Source organism: Scyliorhinus canicula, unplaced genomic scaffold (genome assembly GCF_902713615.1).
Source record: "Scyliorhinus canicula unplaced genomic scaffold, sScyCan1.1, whole genome shotgun sequence".
NCBI lineage: Eukaryota > Metazoa > Chordata > Chondrichthyes > Carcharhiniformes > Scyliorhinidae > Scyliorhinus > Scyliorhinus canicula.
Genome location: NW_024055499.1, coordinates 2,453,556 through 2,479,689, shown reverse-complemented (window position 1 = coordinate 2,479,689; position 26,134 = coordinate 2,453,556). Strand labels below are relative to the sequence as shown.

General features: G+C 47.6%; 2 protein-coding genes across 4 annotated transcripts in view; both read left to right on the top strand.

Moving 5' to 3' along the window:
• LOC119960407 (zinc finger protein 2-like) overlaps positions 1-26,134 on the top strand; it is a 77,517-nt gene that overhangs the window by 26,707 nt on the left and 24,676 nt on the right. The gene's annotated exons all lie outside the window — the stretch shown is intronic.
• On the top strand, positions 12,823-16,011 carry LOC119960404 (zinc finger protein 239-like). 3 transcript variants are annotated; one of them, XM_038788114.1, is made up of 3 exons: positions 12,823-12,868; positions 14,528-14,653; positions 14,977-16,011. In XM_038788114.1, the coding sequence occupies exon 3, from the start codon at positions 15,083-15,085 to the stop codon at positions 15,866-15,868; it is 786 nt and encodes a 261-aa protein (XP_038644042.1). In that variant the 5' UTR covers positions 12,823-12,868; positions 14,528-14,653; positions 14,977-15,082; the 3' UTR covers positions 15,869-16,011. The 3 variants fall into 3 exon arrangements, with proteins under 3 accessions (XP_038644042.1, XP_038644043.1, XP_038644044.1); XM_038788115.1 differs by lacking the exon at positions 12,823-12,868 and adding an exon at positions 12,881-13,499; XM_038788116.1 differs by lacking the exon at positions 12,823-12,868 and adding an exon at positions 12,881-13,499 and having other exon boundaries at positions 14,528-16,011.

The window sequence follows — 26,134 nt, the reverse complement described above, 5'->3', positions numbered from 1 at the left end:
CTCACACCAAGACGTGGTCACCCACCTTCCCTGTGCCCACTGACTTATAAAATCTCTCGTTTAAGAAGCACCTTTTCCTCCAGAGTTGTATCTCCCTATCTCTGTCATCTCATCCAGCCATGGAGTTATTTACTTTAATCTAATTCACGACTCAGAGATAGACAATTGTTAATCAGGAAGGGGATCAAGGTTATGGGGATAAGACAGGAAAGTGGAGTTGAGGATATTAGATCAGCCACAATTTCATGGAATAGCAGGGCATACTCGATGGGCCAAATGGCCTACTTCTGCTTTGCATCTTACATCTTATGGTCATGAGCATTTCAATATTAATCCCTCTATGACAGGTGGCGGTTCTTTCAGTTGCCTGATAGCCAAGCTCTGGAAATTCTTCCTGAAATCTCTCCTGGTTACTCTTTCACTTTCCTATTTTAAGACCCTCCTTAAAACCTACCTTGTATACAAGCTTTTGTCCACCTGCCCTGGTATCTCTCTGTGTGGCTCAGTGTCAAATGTTGCTTTGGATTGGGCGACATCTCGATGCCTCATAAAACAATGCATCGAATTGGGGCATGTTTCCCTCTTTCAAATCCTCGACAGGTTGCATAATTACTCTCGGTGCCTGAGGATGCACCAGGATGTCCATCACCCCCTGAACCAGTGTCGCCTCTGCGTCCACCTGAATCCAGCTCTTAGAACAGAAAGGTCCCAAAGGAAACTCTCCCCTGGTCACCGGGACCCTGAGGCCCCACCCACACTATTGCGTCACATAACGGCGCATGCGCGTCACTCCCCACTGATCCAAGGTGGCGGCCGTTTACCTGGGCCTGTTCCTGGGGAAAAGCCTGGGTGTTACAAACCCGGGGCCTCCAGGTTCTTATTGAGGTTGTGAGACCTGCACTGGGTGTTTATGAAGCCTCGGCTCCCTCCCCACCCCCACTCCCGGCTCCATTCCTCCCCCTGGCCCACCAACTCTCACCCGTTCAGTAAAGCATCTCCCGCACGCACAGGGCCCCGAGCAAAGTGACACTGCGCATGCTCCACATACAGCCCAGCATTGCACCTGCGCATTTGGCTCCTGTGGAGTGAATGGGGCACTTCCACACCCGCAAGGAATGCTGGGTAATTACGGCGCCACAGAAGTGAATGCAGAGAAAATAAATGTGTTACCCAATTGAAATTAATTGCTTTTCAAAAAATTCAGACTCATTTTTGTGAATAGGTGCTCGCTTATATATATATATATTTGAATATTTCTAATTAAGGGGCAATTTAACATGTATAATTTAACGACCCTACACATTTTCTTGAGATGTGGGGGTAAAACCCATGCAGACACGGATGTGACCCGGGGCCAGGATTGAACACAGGTTCTCGAAAACAGTGCTAACTGCTGCACCACCGTTCCATCCCAGTGCTCTCTTATATTTCATTTCTGGTTATGTCCCGGAATAATTGCTTTCCCTCTCTTTTCTCTCTATTCCCTGACATTGACTGTTCATTCCATTATAGGAGGAAATCATGCGGCTCTTCATCCCTGTGCTGGCTCTTTGGACATTCAATCCAATTACTTACACACGCCAGGTGGCACTGTCAGAACAATATCTATTTGACATATCAGATGTGGAGTTGCCGGCGTTGGACTGGAGTGGACACAATAAGACGTCTTACAACACCAGGTACAAGTCCAACAGTTTTGTTTGGAGTCACTAGCTTTTGGAGCGCAGCTCCTTCATCAGGGCAAAAGGTGAATGGAGAAGGTCTTCCAACATATCAGATCGAAGATCTACAGTCCTGCCACATCATGAATTGTGGTGCAATTAAACAGCTCACTGGAGGAGGAGGATCCACAAATATCCCCATCCTCAATGATGGAGGAAACTAGCACATTTGTGCAAAAGGCAAAGCTGAAGCATTCGCAGTAATCTTCAGCCAAAAGTGCTGAGTGGGTGATCCGGCTTGGTTTCCTCGGAGATCTCCAACATCATAGATGCCACTCTTCAGCCAATTTGATTCACAACATGTGATATCAAGAAATGGCTGAAGGCAGCGAATACGGCAAAAATATTATTCTGTCATTACTCCTGAAGAATTGTGCCATACCCCTAGCAAAGCTGTTCTAATAAAGCTAGAACACTGGCATCTACCCAGCAACTGGATGGAAGCACAGTGGCTAGCACTGTTGCTTTGCAGAACCAGGGTCCCAGGTTCGGTTCCTGGCTTAGGTCACTGTCTGTGCGGAGTCTGCATGTTCTCCCCGTGTCTGCGTGGGTTTCCTCCGGGTGCTCCGGTTTCCTTCCATAAGTCCCAAAAACGTGATGTTAGGTAATTTGAACATTCTGAATTTTCCCTCTGTGTACCTGAACAGGCACTGGAGTGTGGCGACTAGGGGCTTTTCAAGTAACTTAATTGCAGTGTTAATGTAAACCTACTTATTTTTATTATATGTGGAAAATGTGGAGATAGAGAACCTAGCGGAGTGGTGTAACGACAACAATCTCTCCCTCAATGCCAGCAAAACTAAAGAGCTGGTCATCGACTTCAGGAAGCAAAGTACTGTACACACCCCTGTCAGCATCAACGGAGCCGAGGTAGAGATTATCATAGAATTTACAGTGCATTCGGCCCATCGAGTCTGCACCGGCCCTTGGAAAGAGCACCCTACCCAAGGTCAACACCTCCACCCTATCCCCATAACCCAGTAACCCCACCCAACACTAAGGGCAATTTTGGACACTAAGGGCAATTTAGCATGGCCAATCCACCTAACCTGCACATCTTTGGACTGTGGGAGGAAACCGGAGCACCCGGAGGAAACCCACGCACACACGGGGAGGATGTGCAGACTCCGCACAGACAGTGACCCAAGCCGGAATCGAACCTGGGACCCTGGAGCTGTGAAGCAATTGTGCTATCCACAATGCTACCGTGCTGCCCCATGGTGAGCAGTTTCAAATTCCTAGGGGTGCACATCACCAAAAATCTATCCTGGTCCACTCACGTCGACGCTATCACCAAGAAAGCACAACAGCACCTATACTTCCTCAGGAAACTAAGGAAATTCGGCATGTCCACATTAACCCTTACCAACTTTTACAGATGCACTATAGAGAGCATCCTATCGGGCTGCATCACAGCCTGGTATGGCAACTGCTCGGCCCAGGACCGCAAGGAACTTCAGAGAGTCGTAAATACCGCCCAGTCCATCATACGAACCTGGCTCCCATCCATTGATTCCATCTACACCTCCCGCTGCCGGGGGAAAGCAGGCAGCATAATCAAGGATCCCTCCCACCCGGCTTACTCACTTTTCCAACTTCTTCCATCGGGCAGGAGATTCAGAAGGCTGAGAACACGCATGAACAGACTCAAAAACAGCTTCTTCCCCACTGTCACCAGACTCCTAAATGACCCTCTTATGGACTGACCTCATTAACACTACACCCATGTATGCTTCATCCGATGCCAATGCTTATGTAGTTACATTGTATATATTGTGTTGCCCTATTATGTATTCTCATGTATTTTCTTGAATTCTGTTTAATTCCCTTTTCTCCCCATGTACTGAATGATCTGTTGAGCTGCTTGCAGAAAAATACTTTTCACTGTACCTCGGTACACGTGACAATAAACAAATCCAATCCAATCCAATCCAAATTGCCCCAGTGTGTCCTATACACAAAAAGCAGGACAAATCCAACCTGACCAATTGCCACCCAATCAGTCTAGTATTCATCTTATCAGTAAAGTGATGGAAGGGGTCATCAACAACGCTTCAAGCGGGACTTACTTAGCAATAACCTGCTCGTTGATGATCAATTTGGATTCCGCCAGGGTCACTCAGCTCCTGACCTCATTACAGCCTTGGTTCAAACATGGATAAAAGAGCTGAACTCCAGAGGTGAGGTGAGAGTGACTGCCCTTGACATCAAGGCAGCATTTGACCGAGTATGGCATCAAGGAGCCTTAGCAAAACTGGAGTCAATGGGAATCAGGGGAAAACTCTCTCCTGGTTGGAGTCATACCTGGCACAAAGGAAGACGGTTGCGATGGTTGGAGGTCAATCATCTCAGTTTCGGGACATCACTGCAGGAGCTCCTCGGGGTAGTATCCTAGGCCCAACCATCTTCAGTTGCTTGATCAATGACCTGCATTCTCATAAGGTCAGACGTGGGGATGTTTGCAGATGACTGCACAATGTTCAGCACCATTTGTGACTCCTCAGACATTGAAGTAGGCCATGTCCAAATGAAGCAAGACCTGGACAATATACAGCGTTGGGTTGACAAGTGGCAAGTAACATTCGCAGCACATAAATGCTGGGCAATGATTTCCCATAAGTGAGAATCAAACAATTGCCCCATGACATTCAATGGCATTACTATCACTGAATCCCCACAATCAACATCCTGGGGGTTACCATTGATCACAAACTGAACTGGATTGGCCATATAAACACTGTGGCTACAAAAGCGGGCCCGAGGCAAGGAATCCTACGATGAATAACTCACCTCCTGACACCCCCCCCACCCCCCGCAAAGCCTGTCCACCATCCACAAGGCATGAACGTGATGGGATACTCACCAGTTCCCTGGATGAATGCAGCATCAACAACACTCAAGAAGCTCAACACCATCCAGGGCAGAGCAGCCGTTTGATTTGCACCCCTTCCACAAGCATTCACTTCCTCCACCACTAATGCAGAGTGGCAGCTGTGGATACAAGATACACTGCAGGATCTCACCAAGGCTCCTAGACAGCACTTTCATAGATTTCATAAAATTTGCAGTGCAGAAGGAGGCAATTCGACCCTTGCGATGGGCACCCTACATAAGCCCACACTTCCACCCTATCCCCATAACCCAGTATCCCACCTAACCTTTTTGGGACACTAAGGGCAATTTAGCATGGTCAATCCACCTAGCCTGCACATCTTTGGACTGGAAGGAAACCGGACCACCTGGAGGAAACCCACGCTGACACAGGGAGAACATGCAAACTCCACACAGTGACCAAAGCAGGAATCGAACCTGGGACCCTGGCGCTGTGAAGAAACAGTGCTAACCACTGTGGTACCATATCGCCCATGACTGATGCCTGGGAACACCATCACATTGAGGTTCCCGTCCCAGTCACTCACAATCCTGACTTGGAAATATATTGTCATTCCTTCACTGTCACTGGGTCAAAATCCTGGAACTCCCTCCCTAACAGTACAGTAGTTGTACTATTAGGACTGCAACAGTTCAAGAAGGCAGCTCACCACCACTTTCTCAAGGGCAATTAGACAACAAATGCTGGCTGAGCAGTGAAGCCACAGCCTGGAACCAAGGAATGTTAAAAAACTTCCCATTGTATCCTCCCTGCTGCAGACAGTGGAGTAGATGGGTGCTGCCCATCTCAGCATTTTCAGGGGAAAACACCCCACCCATTGCTAACTCTTCAATAGAACATTAAGTAATGTTATAATAACAGTCTTTATTGTCACAAGTAGGCTTACATTAACACTGCAATGAAATTACTGTGAAAATCCCCCAGTCGCCACGTTCCGGCATCTGTTCGCATACACAGAGGAAGAATTCAGAATGTCCAATTCATCGAACAAGACTTTTGTGGGAGAAAACCGGAGCACTCGGAGGAAACCCACGTAGACAAAGGGAGAACATGCAGACTCTGCACAGACAGTGACCCAAGAGGGAAAGGAAATATCTGTGTTATCATGGAGACTGTGTAAACTGTACAAAATGAAAATCCAGTAACTAGATTGAATATAATAATAATCTTTATTATTGTCACAAGTAGGCTTACAATAACACTGCAAGACGTTACTGTGAAAAGCCCCTAGTCGCCACATTCTGGCACCGGTTCGGGTTTAAGAGGGAGAATTCAGAATGTCCAAATTACCTAACAGCACGTCTTTTCTGGGCATATGGGAAGAAACCGGAGCACCCAGAGGAAACCTACACAGACACAGGGAGAACGAGCAGACTCCACACAGGTAGTGACTCAAGCCGGAATCAAACCTGGGACCCTGGAGCTGTGAAGCAACAGTGCTAACAACTGTGCTACCGTGCTGTCCATATAAATACTGTGTCAGGATTCTCCATTAGGAACAAGTTGTAGATGACCATCATGCTCTTGGATTGTGCCCAGAAATTCTCTTCCTGCCATACGATCCTCCCCCAGTTTGTCCTTTCTGTGTTCCTGCCGGGTAAAGTTAAACACTCAGGTAGGATAGACAAAAATCTACAACAATGGGTTTAACACAAAGCTGATTTATTTGAGATATAATAACAGCACTTTTAATTATGATCATCAGAAGGAAAACACCAAAAATCAAAATTAACATGGTTTAGTCCAAGACGTGGTAAAAGCAGCAATAACAGCAGAATCTCCCTGTTTACCCGAACAGGCGCTGGAATGTGGCGACTCGGCGCTTTGCACAGTAACTTCATTGCAGTGTTTGCCCCCATATCTCCCCATATACTTCTAAACTCCAACGAGTACAGACCCAGAGTCCTCAACCGTTCCTCATACGACAAGCTCTTCATTCCAGGGATCATTCTTGTAAACCTCCTCTGGACCCTTTTCAAGGCCAACACAGCCTTCCTTAGATACGGGGCCCAAAACTGCTCTTAATACTGATCAGAGCCCTATATAGCCTCGAATGTACATCCCTGGTCTTGTATTCCAGCCCTCTCAACATGAATACATTGCATTTGCCTTCCTAACTGCCGACTGAACCTGCACATTAACCTTTTGTTTTTACATTTAAAAAAACATTTTTTAGAGTACCCAATGAATTTGTTCCAATTAAGGGGCAATTTAGCATGGCCAATCCACCTACACTGCACATCTTTGGGTTGTGGGGGCGAAACCCACGCAAACACGGGGAGAATGTGCAAACTCCACACGGACAGTGACCCAGAACCGGGATCGAACCCGGGACCTTGGCTCCGTGAGGCTGCAGTGCACTTGCACGTTAACCTGAAGAGAATCTTGAACCAGGTCTCCCAAGTCCCTTTGTGCTTGTGATTTCCTCAGAATTTCCCCATTTAGAAAATAGTCTATGCCTCCATTTCTCCTTCCAAAGTGCATAACCTCACACTTTTCCACATTGTATTCCAGCTGCCACTTCTTCGCCCACTCTCCTAGGCTTGCTCAGCATTGCTTCTTTTTCTAATCACTTTAAATGAATGCCCTCTGTTTATAACTTTGCCCTAAATATGACTTGCTAGATCAAACGTCTATTGCCGATCCTTAGTTTTAATGTGGTCAATGTGGTTTTCATTTAGAGTGGTTTTCATTTTCATTTTTTCATTTTCAAGTGCCTTTCCATTTGAGAACTGTTCAATAAAGTTATTAGGATTATTTATAGCTCGGGCAGCATTGGAGCAGTGGTTAGCAGTGGGACTGCAGCGCTGAGGACGCGGGTTTCAATCCCGGCCCTGGGTCACTATCCGTGTGGAGTTTGCATATTCTCCCCGTGTCTGCATGGGTTTCACCCCCACAACCCAAAGATGTGCAGGTTAGGTGGATTGACCAGGCTAAATTGCCCCTGATTTGGAAAAAAAACCATTAGGTACTCTGAATTTTTTATTTTTTTTAAAGGATTATTTGTAGCTTCCCCACCAGATTTTTCCATTATCCTGAAGTGACCCTATTTTTATCGGGAGTTAACTGAAATGTGTTCCTACCCTCTCATTATCTAAATTTCCATTTACCACTTTTCTATCCACCTGACCCAGTCCATGGCTTTCTCCCTCATTGTCTAAAACACATCAGCAACTTTTGTATAATCCTGGTGCATACATTTAAGTCTAAATCATTGATATATACCGGAAACTGTGGAGCCCCACTGGAAACAGACGTCCAGGCATCATTCAGTCCTGGATGTGACTAACAGCAGCAGCAACAGCTGAATCCAAACCCTGCTGTTGCCTGTGAACTTGCTGATGTCTGTGCAGGTTGTTTGACTGAGTGAATCTCCTCCCACGCACGGAGCAGTTAAACAGCCTCTCCCCAGTACCGCTCCCACGTGTGGGCTACACGGTAGCACAGTGGTTAGCACTGTTGATTCAAAGCTCCAGGGTCCCAGAATGCCTGGCTTGGCTTACAGTCTGTGCGGAGTTTGCACGTTCTCCCCATGTCTGCGTGGGTTTCCTCCGGGTGCTCCAGTTTCCGCCCACAAGTCCAAAAATGTGCAGGTTAGATGGATTGGCCCTGCTAAATTGCCCTGAGTGTCCAAAAAGTTGAGGTGGGGTTATGGGTTAGGTTGGAGGTATGGGCTTAAGTAAGGTGCTCTTTCCAAGGGCCGCACGTGATGGGCCGAATGCCCTCCTTCTGCACTGTAAATTCTATGATTCTGTTTCAGTGTGAACTCGCTGGTGTTTCCGCAGATGCTGTTCACTTTTAAATCTTTTTTCACAGTCAGAACATTTAAAAGGTTTCTGATCAATGTGAACAAGTTGGTGCGCCATCAGGTGGGATGACTGAATAAATTTCTTGTCACACACGGGGCAAGAGTACGGTCTCTGCCCAGTGTGAATTCGCTGGTGTTGCAGGAGCTGGGATGAACATGTGAATCCCATCCCACACACGGAGCAGGTGAATGGCCTCTCCCCAGTGTGAGTACGTTGGTGTCTCAGTAAATCCTTTTTAGTTTTAAAACTCTTCTCACAGTCAGCACATTTAAAAGATCTCTGATCAGAATGAACAAGTTGGTGTGTCAGGAGGTGTGATGACTGAGTGAATCCCTTCCCACACACGGAGCAGGTCAATGGCTTTTCTCCAGTGTGAGTGCGTTGATGCATCCGTAAACCTGTTCTGCTTTTAAAGCTCTTTTCACAGTCAGCACATTTAAACGGTCTCTGGTCAGAGTGAACATGGCGGTGGGCCCGGAGGTTTGACGAAGCATTAAATCCCTTCCCACATTCCAAACAGGTGAATGGCCTCTCCCCAGTGTGAGTGCGTTGATGTAACAGTAAACTATTTCTGCTTTTAAAGCTCTTTCCACAGTCAGCACATTGAAACGGTCTCTGATCAGTATGAACAAGTTGGTGGCCCAGGAGGATTGATAATTGAGTGAATCCCTTCCCACACACGTAGCAGATGAATGGCCTCTCCCCAGTGTGAATACGTTGATGTGTCAATAAATCCTTTCTGCATTTAAAGCTCTTTCCACAGTCAGCACACTTAAACGGTCTCTGATCAGTATGAACAACTTGGTGTGTGAGGAGGGATGATGACCGAGTGAATCCCTTCCCACACACAGAGCAGGTGAACGGTGTTTCCCCAGTGTGAATACGTTGATGAGTTTCCAATTCAGACGGGGATTGGCATCCCATCCCACAGTCCCCACATTTCCACAGTTTCTCCATGGTTATTGACAGGTTATCAGGTGTAGGTGGGATCCAGATTTGAGGTCACTATCAGATCAGCCGTGATGTTATTAAATGGTAGAACAGGCTCACGGGGCTGAATGTCCTATTGCTGCTTCTTGATTCCTTTGGTGCGAATGTCCTTATGTCTCTCCAACTTGGATCATCAGTTGAAGCCTGAGTAAGATGTCTCCCTGATGTAAATGCTGTAATTCAATTTCATGCTGTGTGATTGGTTAAAGCACAGTTCCAGCTAACTGTGGAAAATTACTTAGATGTCTGTGTCTCGGTGCTTTTCCAATCACAGGGATTTTTGAAATTTTTTCCGAAAGACAAAACAGACAAACATTTCTCCTTCCACGTTGAAAGGCCGGTCCTGATGAATCAAGTGACTCTATCAGATCTCAACAAGATGTTTGCAACTGCAAATATTCTGTAAAAGGAAATTACATTGAATTACTGTGAATATATAATCCAACCAGCCCATTCTGTCACAGATTCTGCTGCTGTCAATACTCGGCACATATCTCCGACTGTCACACCTATCAAATCTCAGCCTTTCAGCTGATTTTCGATTCCATTTTCTCTCATGTGCTTGTCCCGTTTCTTTTTGAAAACATCTCAGCGCTTTCCTCAACACCTTTCCATGGTAATGAGTTGCACATTCTGAACCTGTGATAAATAATTTTGTCTGTATTATTCACTTGAATTGATTCGTAACTTTCTTGCATTTATGACTTGTTTATTATTTTTTTTTAAATTTAGAATATCCAATTCATTTTTTCCAATTAAGGGGCAATTTAGCGTTGCCAATCCACCTACCCTGCACATCTTTGGGTTGTGGGGGTGAAACCCACGCAGACACGGGGAGAATGTGCAAACTCCTCACAGTGACCCAGGGCTGGGATTCGAACCCGGGTCCTCAGCGCCGTAGGCAGCAATGCTAACCACTGTGCCACCGTGCCGCCCTATGACTTGTTTATTGATGGTCACTCTCTCACATCGCCCCTCTCCAAACTACTGATAATTTAAAAGATTTATAGCAGGCCAATGCTTAATTTGTTGTTATCGATAGAAAAAGGCCCCACTCCATTTAATCTTTCCTGAGAGCTCTAATCTCTCATTTTACACAAGTCATCACTGTTGATGCAGGCTAGAATTCACAAAGAGACAAACCTTTCTGTTGGGTTCAGTTTGTTGTGTGCAAATTCTCCAATTCTAACCCCCCCGTAAAAGGAGTTTACAAAAGCCATCACTGTCAGTCCAGGATCGAAATTCTGAACAGGCAATTCTAGTTTCTCTGGAACATTTTTTCCTCTCTTGTTCCCCCAAAGCTGTAAATCCCCGTCCCACAGACTCTCCCTGGGCTGAAATCCAAACCCATCTCACCATCTGCACCATTTCTTTCCTCCACTCCCAGTGTCCTGCAAACCATGGAGCTGACAATGATTGTGAAGGGTTTGCTCGGGACTGATTGACGGCGGGTTCGGACCAATAGGAAGAGGGGGCGGGGCTGGAAGCCCGAACAAGGGCGGCTGGTCCTCCAGCCAATCAGAGTAAATGGGAGGCGGGGCTCTCGCTCCCTCCGCATGCGCCAGGCCACCCGGGCCTATCTCGGGGAAAAGCCCGAGCAGCTTTCGCCGGTTCAGCTGCCATATCCGAGCTTCATATTCGGGGTTTGGGGCCTCTGCGGAGTGTTTATGAAGCCTCCCGCTGCATCCTACGGCTCCATCCCACCCTCAGGACTCACCAAACCGAATTTGACCGGATCAAAATTTCCGCCCGACCACCCGAATCGTGAGACCTTAACGGTACTGCGCATGCTCCAGCTCACGTGGGAGACCGGACTCAGCCCCGCCCCTTGTTCACTACGATTGGTTGGAGGACTCGCTGCAACCACTCGGTCCTCCAGACCCGCCCCTCTCTTTCTGTTGGCCCAGAGATGCCGTCAATCACTTCCTGGGCATGGTGAGCTGGAGCATGCGCAGTGCCGATGCTGGACACCCAGACACAAAAGGAGATATGAGGACAGGTGACCAAAAACTTGGACAAAGAGGTGAGTTTTAAAGAGTCTTAAAGGAGGTAAGTGAGGTGGAGACGGAAAGGTTTATGGATGGAATTCAGTGCTTGGGGCCCAGGGAACTTAAAACCATGGCGGAGTAATTAGAATCAGGGGTGTAAAAGAGTCCAGGATCAGAGCTGTGTAGATATCTCAGGGGGTTGTGGAGTTGGAGGAGATGACAGACACGGGGAGAGATTAGGCCATGGAGGGATTTGAAAACGAGGGTGAGAATTGACTGGGAGTGAATGCAAGTTTCAGAGCACAGGGATCATGGTGGAAAGGAACTTGCTGTGAATTAAGACATGGGTAGCAGACTTTTGGATGGCTTTAAGTTTACAGAGGTAGAATGTGGGAGAGCAGCCAGGTGTGCAATGGAATTGTCGAATCGGGAGGTGACAAAGCCATGACTGAGGTTTCAGCCCCAGGTTATTTTTAAGGTTATTGTCTAATGGGACAGATCAACACACACCAGAAGTGGATTATATTATGTTTTCAACAAACCATGACTACTTCACTACTATTTGAAAACCAAATTTAGTTGTGGTTCTCTCAATACTGGCTGCATTATCATTACAATGGATCCAATGATGTGTTCGCTCACTCACTGCAGTCTGACTTATTGGAACAGACATGGTGTTTGTTACTCTCAAAGTGAGCGAATCCTTTGCTGTTTATCCTCTGGGCCCCATCTCCACTATTATTGTCTGATTGTCCCACTGAGACTCTCACTGTTATTATTGGACAATCAAGGGCAGCACGGTAGCACTGCAGCCTCACAGCGCTGAGGTCCCAGGTTCGATCCTGGCTCTGGGACACTGCCGTGCGGAATTTGCAGATTCTCCCCGTGTGTCTGCATGGGTTTCCTCCGGGTGCTCCGGTTTCCTCCCACAGTCCAAAGATGTGCAGGTTAAGTGGATTGGCCATGCTAAATTGCCCTTAGTGTTGGTTGGGATACTGGGTTATGGGGATTGGGTGGAGGTGTGGGCTTGGGTATGGTGCTCTTTCAGGGAGCTGGTGTGGACTTGATGGGCCGAATGGCCTCCTTCTGCATTGTACATTCTATGAAATTCTCTCCGCGTTTGCGTGGGTTTTGCCCCGACAACCCAAAGATGTGCAAGGTAGGTGGATTGACAACGCTTCCCTTCATTGGAAAAAATGAATTGGGTAGTTATTTTTTTTAAATATTGGGCAATCAGCCTGAGCCTGTGGCAGCTCTCACCATCTGGAACTTTCACAATGCCCGGATGATTGACAGCGGCTCCGGACCAATAGGAAGAGAAGGGGCGGGACTGGAGGACCGACGGAGAGCAGCTGGTCATCCAACCAATCGGAGTGAATGAAGGGCGGGGCCGGGCTGTGATTGAAGCATGCGCAGTATCAGTAATAGCGATGGAGAGTGGCTGTTTCTTCTTTGCATCCATAATTAGTAAGAGGCGGTTAACAATATGTAGCGTGCGTGAGATCGCGGGGAATGTTGGAAACGCTGCGTTAGCACATTGTGTGAGTCATTAAACTCTGAAAAGAGTTTACGGGACCTAGATTGTAACGAGCGGGGCTGCAGCCTCTCTAGGCCTGGATTAACGGCCGCCATCTTTATTGGCATGAGTGTGCATCAGGGCGCATGCGTGGTCGCCATCTTTGTCGGGGCCGATGATTCAATGAGTGGGAGGAGCTTGTTCCCCATTGTTCAGAATGGAGACAACTTGTCCATCAAACTATACCACCCTTCGAGTCCCAATGTCTGAATGATGGGGCTGTGGATTGATGGAAAGAATGTGAAAAACATCCTGCTCTCCGGATCCCAATACCTCATGGTCTAAAGATCTGTGGTTCTGTCCACCAATGGCAGAAACTCAAGACCCTGGGTAGAGGTCATCCTCAAATTGAGGGATTGCTGATGACGAGGGGCAAAGTGCAGACTGGAGAGGGCAGTGCAGTGGTTGGCACTGGGACTACGGCGTGGAGGACCTGGGTTCGAATCTTGGCCCTGGGTGACTGTCCGTGTGGAGTTTGCAAATTATCCCCGTGTCTGCGTGGGTTTCACCCCCATGTGCAAGGTAGGTGGATTGACAACGCTAAATTGTCCCTTAATTGGAAAAAATAAATTGGGTAGTCTAGTTATTTTTTAAAAAAATATTGGACAATCAGCCTGACCCTGCGGCTCTCACCATCTGGAACTGTCACAATGGTTAGGGCTGGTTTAGCACAGGGCTAAATCGCTGGCTTTGAAAGCAGGCCAGCAGCACGGTTCAATTCTCGTACCAGCTCCCCGAACAGGCGCCGGAATGTGGCGACTAGGGGCTTTTCACAGTAACTTCATTTAAAGCCTACTTGTGACAATAAGCGATTGACATCGGCTCCGGACCAATAGGAAGAGGAGGGGCGGGACTGGAGGACCGACCAAGCAGAGCTGGTCCTCCAACCAGTCGGAATGAATGAAGGGCGGGGCCAGATTGTGATTAAAGCATGCGCAGTATCAATAATTGCCCCTTAATTGGAAATAAATAAATACATAAATAAATAATTGGGTACTTAGATTCTTTTTTCACAGTGCAGCGGGGAGCATGAAAGGTCACACTGGATTAGGGAGCAGAAGGGAATGTTGGGAATTTCTGTCCTAGACTGACAATCATAGAATCCTGACAGAGCATAAGGAGGCCATTCAGCCCATCAAGTCTGCACAGATCCTCTGAAAGAACACCCGACCCAAGCCCGCACCCTGTTCCCATAACCCCACTGAACACACATATCTTTGGACATAAGAGGCAATTTAACACGGCTAATCCACCTTTGGACTGTGGGAAACTGGAGCACCCCGAAGAAATTTACACAAACACAGGCAGACAATGACCCACGCAGACAGTGACCCAAACGGCCGGAATTGAATCCAGGTCCCTGGTGCTCTGAGGCAGCGGTGTTAATCGTTGTGCCAATGTGCCGCCCCACACAATGATGGATTTGGCAAACTCCTTTTACAGGAAGTTAGAAAGGGAGAATTTACGCATAACAAACACAAACCACAAATTTATTTTCTGAATTCCATTTTTGGACTGACATTGATACCTTTTGTAAATTTCATTTTCAGGGTATTAGAAGAGGATTTACAGACAGGAACCTCGAGCAAACTCTTACATCACAATGTGACAGCTTCACTCGATTCATCAGGAAGTGAACATTATCGTCCTTCGAACATTAAGTGTTTGCATTTCAGGTCATTACCATTCGCGGTGTTTACACATTCTCACTCACTCACACACACACAAACTCCCTCTCTCCCAAATGCTCTCTGTCCCACACACCCCCTCTCTCTCTCCCGCACCCTCACCTACTCCCCCTCTCGCGCACACTCCCTCTCTCCTCCCATAGAGGTGAACCAGTTGTTTTTTATGACAACCCAGCAGTTTTCATGGTCACTTTTTCCCACTGCCGGCCCCACAAATGTCCAGATTCATTCAGCTCAATTTCACAACCTGCCTTTGTGTTTTTGTGGGTTCTCTCTCACTCCCTATTTTCTGTTTTGAATCAATTTCGCAGAGTATTAGAAGTGAAGGAATTTCAGTCAGGAAATTCAAACTGACCATCACATCAAGATCTACACTCACCAAAATGTTCGTAGCATAAATATCATGGGAGTTTGAAGATGGAAGGAAGATGCACCGCTCAAACTGGGGAGAAACCGTACATGTGTTCTGTGTGTGGACAAAGCTTCAGTCGATCATCTGGCCTTTCGAAACATAAATGCAGTCACACCGGGGAAAAACCATGGGAATGTGAGGATTGTGGGAAGGGATTCGATTATCCATCCAAGTTGAAAATCCATCAGCGCACTCACACTGGGGAGAGACCGTTCACCTGCTTCGAGTGCGGGAAGGGATTCACACACTCATACCACTTGCTGACACACCAACACATTCATGCTGGGGAGAGGCCATTCACCTGTTCGCAGTGTGGGAAAGGATTTGCTCATTCCTCCAATCTGCTGAGACACCAGCGAGTTCACACTGGGGAGAGACCATTTAAATGTCCAGACTGTGGGAAGTGTTATAAAAGTTCTGGGGAACTGATGTCCCATCAACGTGTTCACACCGAGGAGAGGCCGTTCAGGTGCTTTCACTGTGGGACTGGGTTCAGACGATCATCTGACCTCTCTGTACATCAGCGAGTTCACACTGGGGAGAGACCATTTAAATGTCCAGAATGTGAGAAGTGTTATAAAAGTTCTGGGGAACTGATATCTCATCAACGTGTTCATACTGATGAGAGACCTTTCAGGTGCTCTCACTGTGGAAGTGGATTCAGGCGATCATCTGACCTCACTGTACACCAGCGAGTTCACACTGGAGAGAAGCCGTTCACCTGCTCCGAGTGTGGGAGGGGATTCGCTCAGTTATCCAACCTGCTGATGCACCAGCAAGTTCACAAGTAACTTCAGTGATTGGTTGCTGTTCATCACATCCTGGACTGGAACATGTTCATTGGGGTCAATTGCTGCTGATGTTCATAAACTCTAATCCAGTCACAAGGAATTAAATTCTGAATAAAAATCAAGTCAAATCAGTTTGTGTTAAAGCGTGTGGTGTCTTTTTAATATCGCTAACACAAGTTAGTTCCTTTTGAAGGTCTCCTTCTCCCCGTCTCCTCCATCCTCATCTTCAACAACAACTGTGAGTAGCTCACACAGCTTCTTTGTGACAAAGATTGAGACAATCCGATCAGCTGCCTCTGCTGCTTCCCTCCACTAAGCTACCGGACCAAACTGTCTTCAAAGTACATTTTTGTCCAAGTTCTGAACTTACATCTTTCTCCTACTTCCTGTCAGAACACACCTTGTCCATGAGACCCCCCCCTTCTGCTCCATTGATAATTCCCATAAACTGCTGACATCCCAACTTCTCCACGTGAGCCGATATTGTGAACAGCTCTCTCTCTCTGCTGGTACTGTCTCAGCATTAAATCCACTGTCATCATCCATCCTAAAAAAACACTTGTCCCTCCCAGCTTTGCAAACTACCATTCCATCTCCAAACTCCCTTTCCTCTCCACAGTCCATGTACTCGGTGTTCCCCAAGGATCTAGCCTCAGCCCCTCCTACATCCTATCTACGCTGCCACTGGGTGACATCATCTAAAAGCACCGTGTTAGTTTTCACATGCACACTGACAACACCCAGCTCTACCTCACCCCCATCCCTCTCCATTCCTCCACTGTTACTAAATTATCAAACTGCTTATCCCACATCCTGTACTGTATGAAAGGTTTTCCTCCAATTAAATATTGGGAAGGTCAAAGCCATTGTCTTCAGTCACCACTACAAATTCCATTCCCCAACTACTGAGTCCATCCCTCTCCCTGGGAACTGTATACCAGATATTTCAATCTCCACAATGTTACCAGTGTCCATCTCACCCCAGCTCATTTGCTGCTCTTATTTTGTGTAATAACCTTTGATGTGGCACCTTGGGAAAATCCTTCTGGAAATCCAGATAAAGCACATCTACCTTTATTCCCCTTTATTAACATCCCTTGTTACTTCCTCAAATTCAAATATTTTCCTGTTAAAAGTTTATTGATGAAACAGAACATGGTTAAAAAAATCTAACAGAAAATTACTTGAGGATCAAAGACAACCAGAGTGACAGGATGTTCACAATTTTCTGGTCCAAATGGTTTCCCCCCGGCTCCTCTGTACCCTGTTCCCACGACTCCCCGCTTTGGACATGGGGGCACTGAACCCTGGGGGTCGCATCACCATCAGCCCCAGTCACCCTCCCAGCTCCCAAATCCTGATTGGTTGGAGGTGCAGTTCCCAGTCAGTCCCCCAGTACCTTCCTGTCTCTATTAGCGACGCCCATGGCAGTTCCCCAACTTGGGCACAGGCCCCGTTATTCTCAGCTAAATTCAGCCCTCAGCTCCATCACCTGGCTGTCACTGACACGAGCAATAGAGACAGAAAGGTGCCAGACTCAAATAGGAAGACAAAACTTGTAGATTAGGATCTCCATAAAGGTCAGCAACTTCTTGAAACAAATCAAATTCCCAGTCAACAAATTAAAGGATCACATGATGGGACTTCAAGTTTTATGACTTTTAATGCAACAAACAAACTAGGAGCTACTTTAACTCAGAACCTGACACATTAAACTGGAAAATAGAACTTTGCCCTTTTACACAACCTAAAATCACACTCCACGATTATAGTTACTCTGTCCTGGAAATCGAAACTTAATTGTCTGAGAACCTGTCCAAATTGATGATCCTGAGGATTTACTTCAGTTCTTCGACCAAGACACTGAGGGAAAAAAAGGGGAGAACAGAATAGAATGTGAACTTGCATAATACATAAAAATGGACTGTTAAAGCTTCTGTGGCTACGTAAAAAGGAAACATTTGGCTCAGACAAAGGTTTGTCCATTCCAGATAGAGTCAGGAGAATTTAGAATGAGGAATAGAGATCTCCATAGCCACCTCGTTCAACACTCTGGGATGTAGATCATCAGCTTTTGTAGTTTTATTCACTTTCAGTCCCAATAATTTCTCCAGTGCTACTTTTTCACCAATACTAATCTGTCAGTCCCTTGGTTCTCGGTGTTTTGGGGACAGTTTCTGTATCTTCCTCTGTGCAGACAGACTCACATTGTTTAGTTTCTCTGCCATTTCCTTACTCCCCATTACTCTCCTGTCTCTGCCTGGAATAGACCCACATTGGTCTTTGCTAATCTTTTTCTTTTCACATTCCTGTAGAAGCTTTTCCAGTCGGTTTTTATGTTTCTCACCAGTTTGCTCTCATCAGTTTCTTGGTCCTCCTTTGCTGAATTCTAATGGATCTCATGGAATCTTTCACGTTTCTTGTTAGCCACGGTTCCATCACTTTTCCTGTTGGATTTTTATTCTTTAAAGGAATCTATATTTGTTGTATATATGCAAAATAAAAGTCACAAAAATCCGTGAGGACTATAGGCTCCTCTCACCTTTGACAGAGAGAGAGCTGACTGGAGGTAATTTAACCTGAGGGTCAGCACACCTCAGGCGAGGGGCCTGGTTGAGAAGGCCGGGCCTTCATGGATAAACTCAGCCAGTACAGGAGTTGAATCCTCACTGTTGGCCTTGCTCTGCATCACCAACCAGCCGTCCGGCCAACTGAGCTAACCGACCCCCTGATAAATATGTAACTATTCTTATGTGAGGAACACCCAGATAAATTAAACAAAATAATTTGTTTTCTTCTGTGAGGAACACACAGATGAATTAAACAAAAGAACCATGTAACCACCAGGGCCCATCTCCATGGTAACGTGGCATTCTTTGGGGGTTCCAAACAGAAATAGGAACTAAATATCTTCACACTTCCCAACATCCTTTCACTCTGTGATTCTTGTGCAATTTGAAGCCAGAGAGAATCAGCCCACTGGAGGCAAAGTGGTGAGACCGGCCAGTCCAGCAGAAAGAAAACCTCCGACAATCCCCACTGACCACCTGTCAGAATGAACAAAATGCAGTCCTGGCTGTAGAGCAGAAACAATAACAGCAGAATCCAACTCCTGTAATCAATTGTGAAATTGTTGGTGTCACTGCAGGTGTGGTGAAACATGCAATCCCGTCTCACATGGAGAGGTGGACGGCGTCTCCCCAGTGTGAACTCGCTGGTGTTTCTGCAGCGTGGATAACTGATTGAATCCCTTCCCACACTGAGAGTAGGTGAATGGCCCCTCCTCAGTGTGAACTCGCTGGTGTGTCTGCAGACTGGATAACTGAGTGAATCCCTTCCCACACTGAGAGCAGGTGAATGGCCTCTCCCCAGTGTGAACTCGCTGGTGTGACTGCAGGCCGGATGACTGAGTGAATCCCTTCCCACACTGAGAGCAGGTGAATGGCCTCTCGCCAGTGTGAAACTGCTGATGTTTCTGCAGGCTGGATGAATCACGGAATCCTTTCCCACACTGAGAGCAGGTGAACGGCCTCTCCCCAGTGTGAATTCGCTGATGGATCCGCAGGGTGGATGAATCAATGAATCCCTTCCCACACTGAGAGCAGGTGAATGGCCTCTCCCCAGTGTGAACTCGCTGGTGTTTCCGCAGGGTGGATAAAGCACGGAACCTCTGCCCACACTGAGAGCAGATGAATGGCCTCTCCCCAGTGTGAACTCGCTGATGGGTGTGCAGGTGGGATAAGTGAGTGAATCCCTGCCCACACTGAAAGCAGGTGAATGGCCTCTCCCCAGTGTGAACTCGCTGGTGTTTCCGCAGGGTGGATGAATCAATGAATCCCTTCCCACACTGAGCGCAGGTGAATGGCCTCTCCCCAGTGTGACTGCGCCGATGAATTTCCAGCTGAGATGGGGCTTGGAATCCCTTCCCACAGTCCCCACATTTCCACGGTTTCCCCATGATTTGGGTCACCTTGTGTCTCTCCAGGTTGGATGATCAGTTGAAGCCTCTTCCACAGACACAACACGGGTATGGTGTCTCCCTGCTGTGAATGTAATGTTTATTCAGGCTGTGTAACTGGTTTCCTCGGACATTTCACTGGAACTGTCTGTGCGGAGTCTGCACGTTCTCCCCGTGTCTGCGTAGGTTTCCTCCGGGTGCTCCGGTTTCCTCCCACAGTCCAAAAGATGTGCGGGTTAGGTGGATTGGCCAGGCTAAATTGCCCTGAGTGTTGAAAAAGGTTGGGTGGGGTTATTGGGTTACGGTGATAGGGTGGAGGTGTGGGCTTCTGCAGGGTGATCTTTCCAAGGGATGGTGCAGACTTGATGGGCCAAACGGCCTCCTTCTGCACTGTAAATTCTGGGAGTCCATGAACTCTCTCACTCGGATGTGCGTTGTGTGGGTCTCAGTGCTTTTCCAGTCACACTGATGTTTCCACAGTCAGTTCACTGGAACTCTCACTCGGGTGTGTGTTGTGTGGGTCTCGGTGCTTTTTCAGTCACATGATGTTTGAAATCTTTAGCTGACAGTTCGGGCAAACATTTCTTCTTCTAGATTCAAAGGCCGATGATATTCAGGTTCCAGGGAATTGAGTGACTGTCAGATCGAGACGTAATGTTTGAGATTTCTGTCTGTAATTCCTCCTCATGGAATATCCTGTCAAAACAATTTACAAAATTCATCACTGTCAGTACAGGACAGAAACGTGGAACAACAATTCTCATTTCTATGGAACGTTTTTTCCTCTCATTCCCCGAAAGCTGTAAATCTCCATCCCACACACTCTCCCTCCATTCTCACTCTGCTGTATCTAATATTCACCCTCCCAATTCTCCTGAAGGTGCTGATTGAGGCTGATTGACAGATCCAAGCTCAGCGCACAGCTTCCTGTCCAGCAGATCAAAACAAATACGAGCTGCAGTCGGCCATTCGTCCCATTGAGCCTGAACCATTCAATGGGATCATTGGCTGACCAACCTCATCACTGTTTTCCCACACTATCCCCCATATCACAGTGGTCAGCATAGTGGTTAGCACTGTAGCTTTCCAGCTCCGGGGTCCCAGGTTCGATTCCCGGCTTGGGTCACTGTCTGTGCAGAGTCCGCACGTTCTCTCTGCGTTTGCGTGGGTTTCCTCCAGGTGCTCCGGTTTCCTCCCACACTCCAAAGATGTGCAGGTTAGGTGGATTGGCCATGCTAAATTGCCTTTAAGTGTCCAAAAAGGTTAGGTGGGGTGTGGGCTTAAGTCGGGTGCTCTTTCCAAGAGCCGGTGCAGAGTCAATGGGCAGAATAAAGATGCATGGCATTAAGGGTAAAGTAGTAGCATGGATGGAGGATTGGTTAATTAATAGAAAGCAAAGAGTGGGGATTAATGGGTGTTTCTCTGGTTGGCAATCAGTAGCTAGTGGTGTCCCTCAGGGATCCGTGTTGGGCCCACAATTGTTCACAATTTACATAGATAATTTGGAGTTGGGGACCAAGGGCAATGTGTCCAAGTTTGCAGATGACACTAAGATGAGTGGTAAAGCGAAAAGTGCAGAGGATACTGGAAATCTGCAGAGGGATTTGGATAGGTTATGTGAATGGGCTAGGGTCTGGCAGATGGAACACAATGTTGACAAATGTGAGGTTATCCATTTTGGTAGGAATAACAGCAAACGGGATTATTATTTAAATGATAAAATATTAAAACATGTTGCTGTGCAGAGACACCTGGGTGTGCTAGTGCATGAGTCGCAAAAAGTTGGTTTACAGGTGCAACAGGTGATTAAGAAGGCAAATGGAATTTTGTCCTCCATTGCTAGAGGGATGGAGTTTAAGACTAGGGAGGTTATGTTGCAATTGTATACGGTGTTAGTGAGGCCACACCTGGAGTATTGTGTTCAGTTTTGGTCTCCTTACTTGAGAAAGGACGTACTGGCATTGGAGGGTGTGCAGAGGAGATTCACTAGGTTAATCCCAGAGCTGAAGGGGTTGGATTATGAGGAGAGGTTGAGTAGACTGGGACTGTACTCATTGGAATTTAGAAGGATGAGGGGGGATCTTATAGAAACATTTAAAATTATGAAGGGAATAGATAGGATAGATGCGGGCAGGTTGTTTCCACTGGCGGGTGACAGCAGAACTAGGGGGCATAGCCTCAAAATAAGGGGAAGTAGATTTAGGACTGAGTTTAGGAGGAACTTCTTCACCCAAAGGGTTGTGAATCTATGGAATTCCTTGCCCAGTGAAGCAGTTGAGGCTCCTTCATTACATGTTTTTAAGGTAAAGATAGATAGTTTTTTGAAGAATAGAGGGATTAAGGGTTATGGTGTTCGGGCCGGAAAGTGGAGCTGAGTCCACAAAAGATCAGCAATGATCTCATTGAATGGCGGAGCAGGCTCGAGGGGCCAGATGGCCTACTCCTGCTCCTAGTTCTTATGTTCTTAATGGACTCCTTCTGCACTGTAAATCCTCTGGGATAGAGAATTCCAAAGCTTCACCACATCCTCCAGTAAAGAAATCCCTCCTCATCTCAGCTTTCTCTCTATTTTCCTACCAGTTCCCCATAACGCTCGTCACCCTCACTCAGAAATCTGTCTGTGGGGTTGGGGGTCGGGTTTGTGATACGGGAGCGGGAGTAGCTGTTTTTCTGCAGGTTCTGATGCCACTCACCTGTAACCTGTCACTTATCCTGATAGCCCGGCACTCATCTACTTAATCCTTGCATTAATATTTGTTATCATGTCCCTGGAAGACTTCAGGGTTCATTCTGGAAGGATTATGCTGTAAAAAGTGAAGAAATCCGCTGACAAAATAGCGCAGGTGGATTCAGCGGGAATGGAGCCGCCTTTTCAACATGGCGGCCTGACCCTCAGGAGGTCTCTAGACCCCGCGCTCTGTGGGGCTCTCTGGGAGGCGGCGAAAATGATAACTGCCGACATTATCCGTGTTACCGACCAGAGGCTGAGTGTGCTGACTCAATATCTGTGAGTTCATGAGGCCCAGCTGCAAAACACCATGAAGAGGCTCGATGATCCGGAGGAGAGAATCCTGAACATTCAGCAAGAAGCCTCCTCGATGGAGGCAAGAATTCAATCCTTTGAAAACCAGCCGAGTGGCTGGCGGAGGTCCCGGAGGACCGGAGAGAGAACATCCGAGTCGTCGGCCTGTCCGATGGTCATCATAGAATTTAGAGTTCAGAAGGAGGCCACTCAGCCCATCGAGTCTGCGCCTTGGAAACAGCACCCCACCCAAGCCCATACCCCCACCCCATCCCCGTAACCCAGCCTAACCTTTTATTTGGACATGAAGGGCAATTTAGCATGGCCAATCCACCCAACCTGCACATCTTTGGACTGTGGGAAGAAACCGGAGCACCCGGAGAAACCCACGCAGACACGGGGAGAACGTGCAGACTCCGCACAGACAGTGACCCAAGCTGGGAATCGAACCTGGGACCCTGGTGCTATGAAGCAACTGAGCTAGCCACTGTGCTGCCGCGCTGTCCATAAATGATGTTATTTTCTGCCCATTTAGTGTGGAGAGTAAGCCTCCCGTGAGGTTCTTTAAGGACCGACTGCCACGTTTTCTCAAGCTGGATGTGAAGCCTGAGTGTTTCAAATTAGAAAGTGTGCCTCATATCCTGTCTCTGAGGCTGAGGGATAGTTTTCATCCCAGGCCTGTTATCATTCACTTCCACAACTTGAGAGAATGTCCTGGAGAGGGAACGGTGAGGTGGCACCTGGCTCCAGGAGAGAGGGAGGATTCAGAACTTTTCGGCAGCAACACAAACAAAGTGTCGCGGCTTCGATGAAGTTCAAAAGCAGCTCAAGGCTGTGGGGAGTGAATTACGTCAGGCTTTATCCTGCTCCCGATAAATGGTATCCAACAACTCCATCAAGTCTTTCAATAATCCAACTATTGCCTTGGCCTTCATTAAATCCATGAAGGGCCAGGATCCGGAGGGATGGTTTGCAGCTTGGACTAACTCAGGTTCTAATCCGGACTCTTTCCCTGTCATGGTATTGTCTGAATTTTAGAATCACAGAAATACACATAGGGACAGGAGTAGGCCATTCAGCCCCTCGAGTCTGTCCTGCCATTTAGTGAGATCATGGCTGATCTGTGACCTAGCTCCATATTCCTTCGTAGCTTTGCTCAACAAAAGTCTATCTATTTCAGATATAAAATTAACAACTGTTCCAGCTTCACCTGCTGTTTGTGGGAGAGAGTTCCAAACCTCTCCCACCCCGTGTGTGAAGAAGTTCTTCCTAACATCTCTCCTGAACGGTCCAGCCCTGATTTTTAGACAATGATCCCAGTTTTAGAATCTCCAACCAGTGGAAATTGTTTATCTTTGTCTTCCCTGTCTTTCCCTGTTAATATCATAAATACTGCAATCAGATCATACCTTAACCGTAAAATTCTCGCAAAAACAGGCCTAATTTGTTTAATCTCCCGTTGTAAGGCCCGTAGTCCAAGTATCGTGGTGTATTGTTTTAGTAAATCTATATTGCAGTCCCTCCAAGACCAAAATATCCTCCCGAAGGTGTGGTGCCGAGAATGGCTCACAGTTCTCCAAGTGGGGTCTCACAGGGTTTTGTATAACAGCAGCATAACGTCTGTGACGTTATACTCCAATCCTCTAGATATGAATGCCTTTAGCTTTTTTGATTATTTTCTGGACTTGTCCGTGACATTTTCAGGGAGTTGTCCTATGGCTTTGTGTGTGTCTGGGGGTGGTGTCCTGTGTGTGTGTGTGTCTGGGGGTAGGTGTGTCTGGGGGTAGGTGTGCTGTGTGTGAGTGTGTGTCTGGAGGGAGGTGTGCTGTGTGTGGGTGAGTGTGTCAGTGGAGGTGGTGTCCAGTGTGTCTGGGGGGAGGTGTGCTGTGTGTCGGTGAGTGTCTGGGGGAGGTGTGGTGTGTGGGTGGGTGTGTGCGGGTAGGTATCCTGTGTGTGGGTGTGCGTCTGGGGGAGGCATCCAGTGTGTGGGTGTGTGTCTGGGGGGAGGTGTCCAGTGTGTGGGTGTGTATCTGGGGGAAGCCAGCAGCTTCAGCTGCCGCCGGCCCCGCATCCGAGACAAAGGCCTCAGCGGCTGCAGGCCCGAGAGGGCCAGACCGTCACCCTGCTCTGCTCGGCCGACGGCCAGCCACCGCCCCTCATCCTGGTGCTCAACCCACGGCGCCAGCGGCTGGGCCACCCCGAGGCTGGGATGGGCCTCCCCGGGGGCCTGAGCCCAGTAGGCGAGGACCTGGGCCTGAACCCCGAGGACCACGGCCTCCTCCCCGGGCGCCCGGACCCCTGCCTGCCCCTCGCTCCTTTCCGGCCCCAACTCTGTCGGACGGCAGCCTGCAGATCACCTCGGTCCGCCGCATGGACTCCAGCACCTACCGCTGTGTGGCCCACAACGCCAGCGGCAACGACACGGCCTCGGCCTTGCTACAGATGCGGTCGCTGTAGGAGCTGGGGCTGGCCGGGCGCTCCGACTCCCGGGCCAAGGCCGGCCTGAGGCGGTGTCGCTCTGCTTCACTTTACTGAGAAGGCATCCCTCTGACAAAGCCATGCTGACTATTCCTGATCAAACCTTGCCTCTCCAAGTGTGGATGGATTATTTCCTTCTGAACTTTCTCCAATAGTTTCCCTACCTCTGACGCGAGACTCACTGGTCTGTTGTTCCCTGGCTTATCTCTGCAAACTTTCTTAAATAGTGGGATCATATTAGCTGTTCTCCAGTCCTCTAGCACCATCTCATCACCAAAGAGGAATTAAAAATTTGGGTCAGAGCCCCTACAATCTCTCTTGCCTCCCACAGCATCCTGCGACACAATTCATCCAGACCTGGAGATTTGTCCACTTTTAAGCCTTACAACACTTCCACTGCCTTGTCACTCCCTCTGTCAACTCGCTCAACAACCTCTCAGTCTCTCTCCCTGAGTTCCATATCTACCTCCTCATTCTCTTGGCTGGAGACAGATGTGAAATATTTGTTCAACACCCAAACCAACGTCCTCTAAAGTTTCTGTCCATTTTAATAATAAGTTGCCTTTTTATTCCTCTGACCAAAATGGATAGCCTCACACTTATGCTTGTCAAATTCCATCTTATGAAATTTATTCTGGAAGTCCAAATACGTCTACAGGACCCCCATTATCCATCTGGCTTATTACTTCAAAGAGCTCCAAACAATTGAGTCAAACACGATCTACCCTTCACAAAACCACGCTGACTCTGATGGATTGCGGTTTGACTTTCCAAATGTCCAGTTACTACTTCCTCAATAATGGATTCC

What these genes read in the sequence shown, in the direction of transcription:
- LOC119960404 (XM_038788114.1), top strand. Translation starts at nt 15,083, where the DNA reads ATGGAAGGAAGATGCACCGCTCAAACTGGGGAGAAACCGTACATGTGT.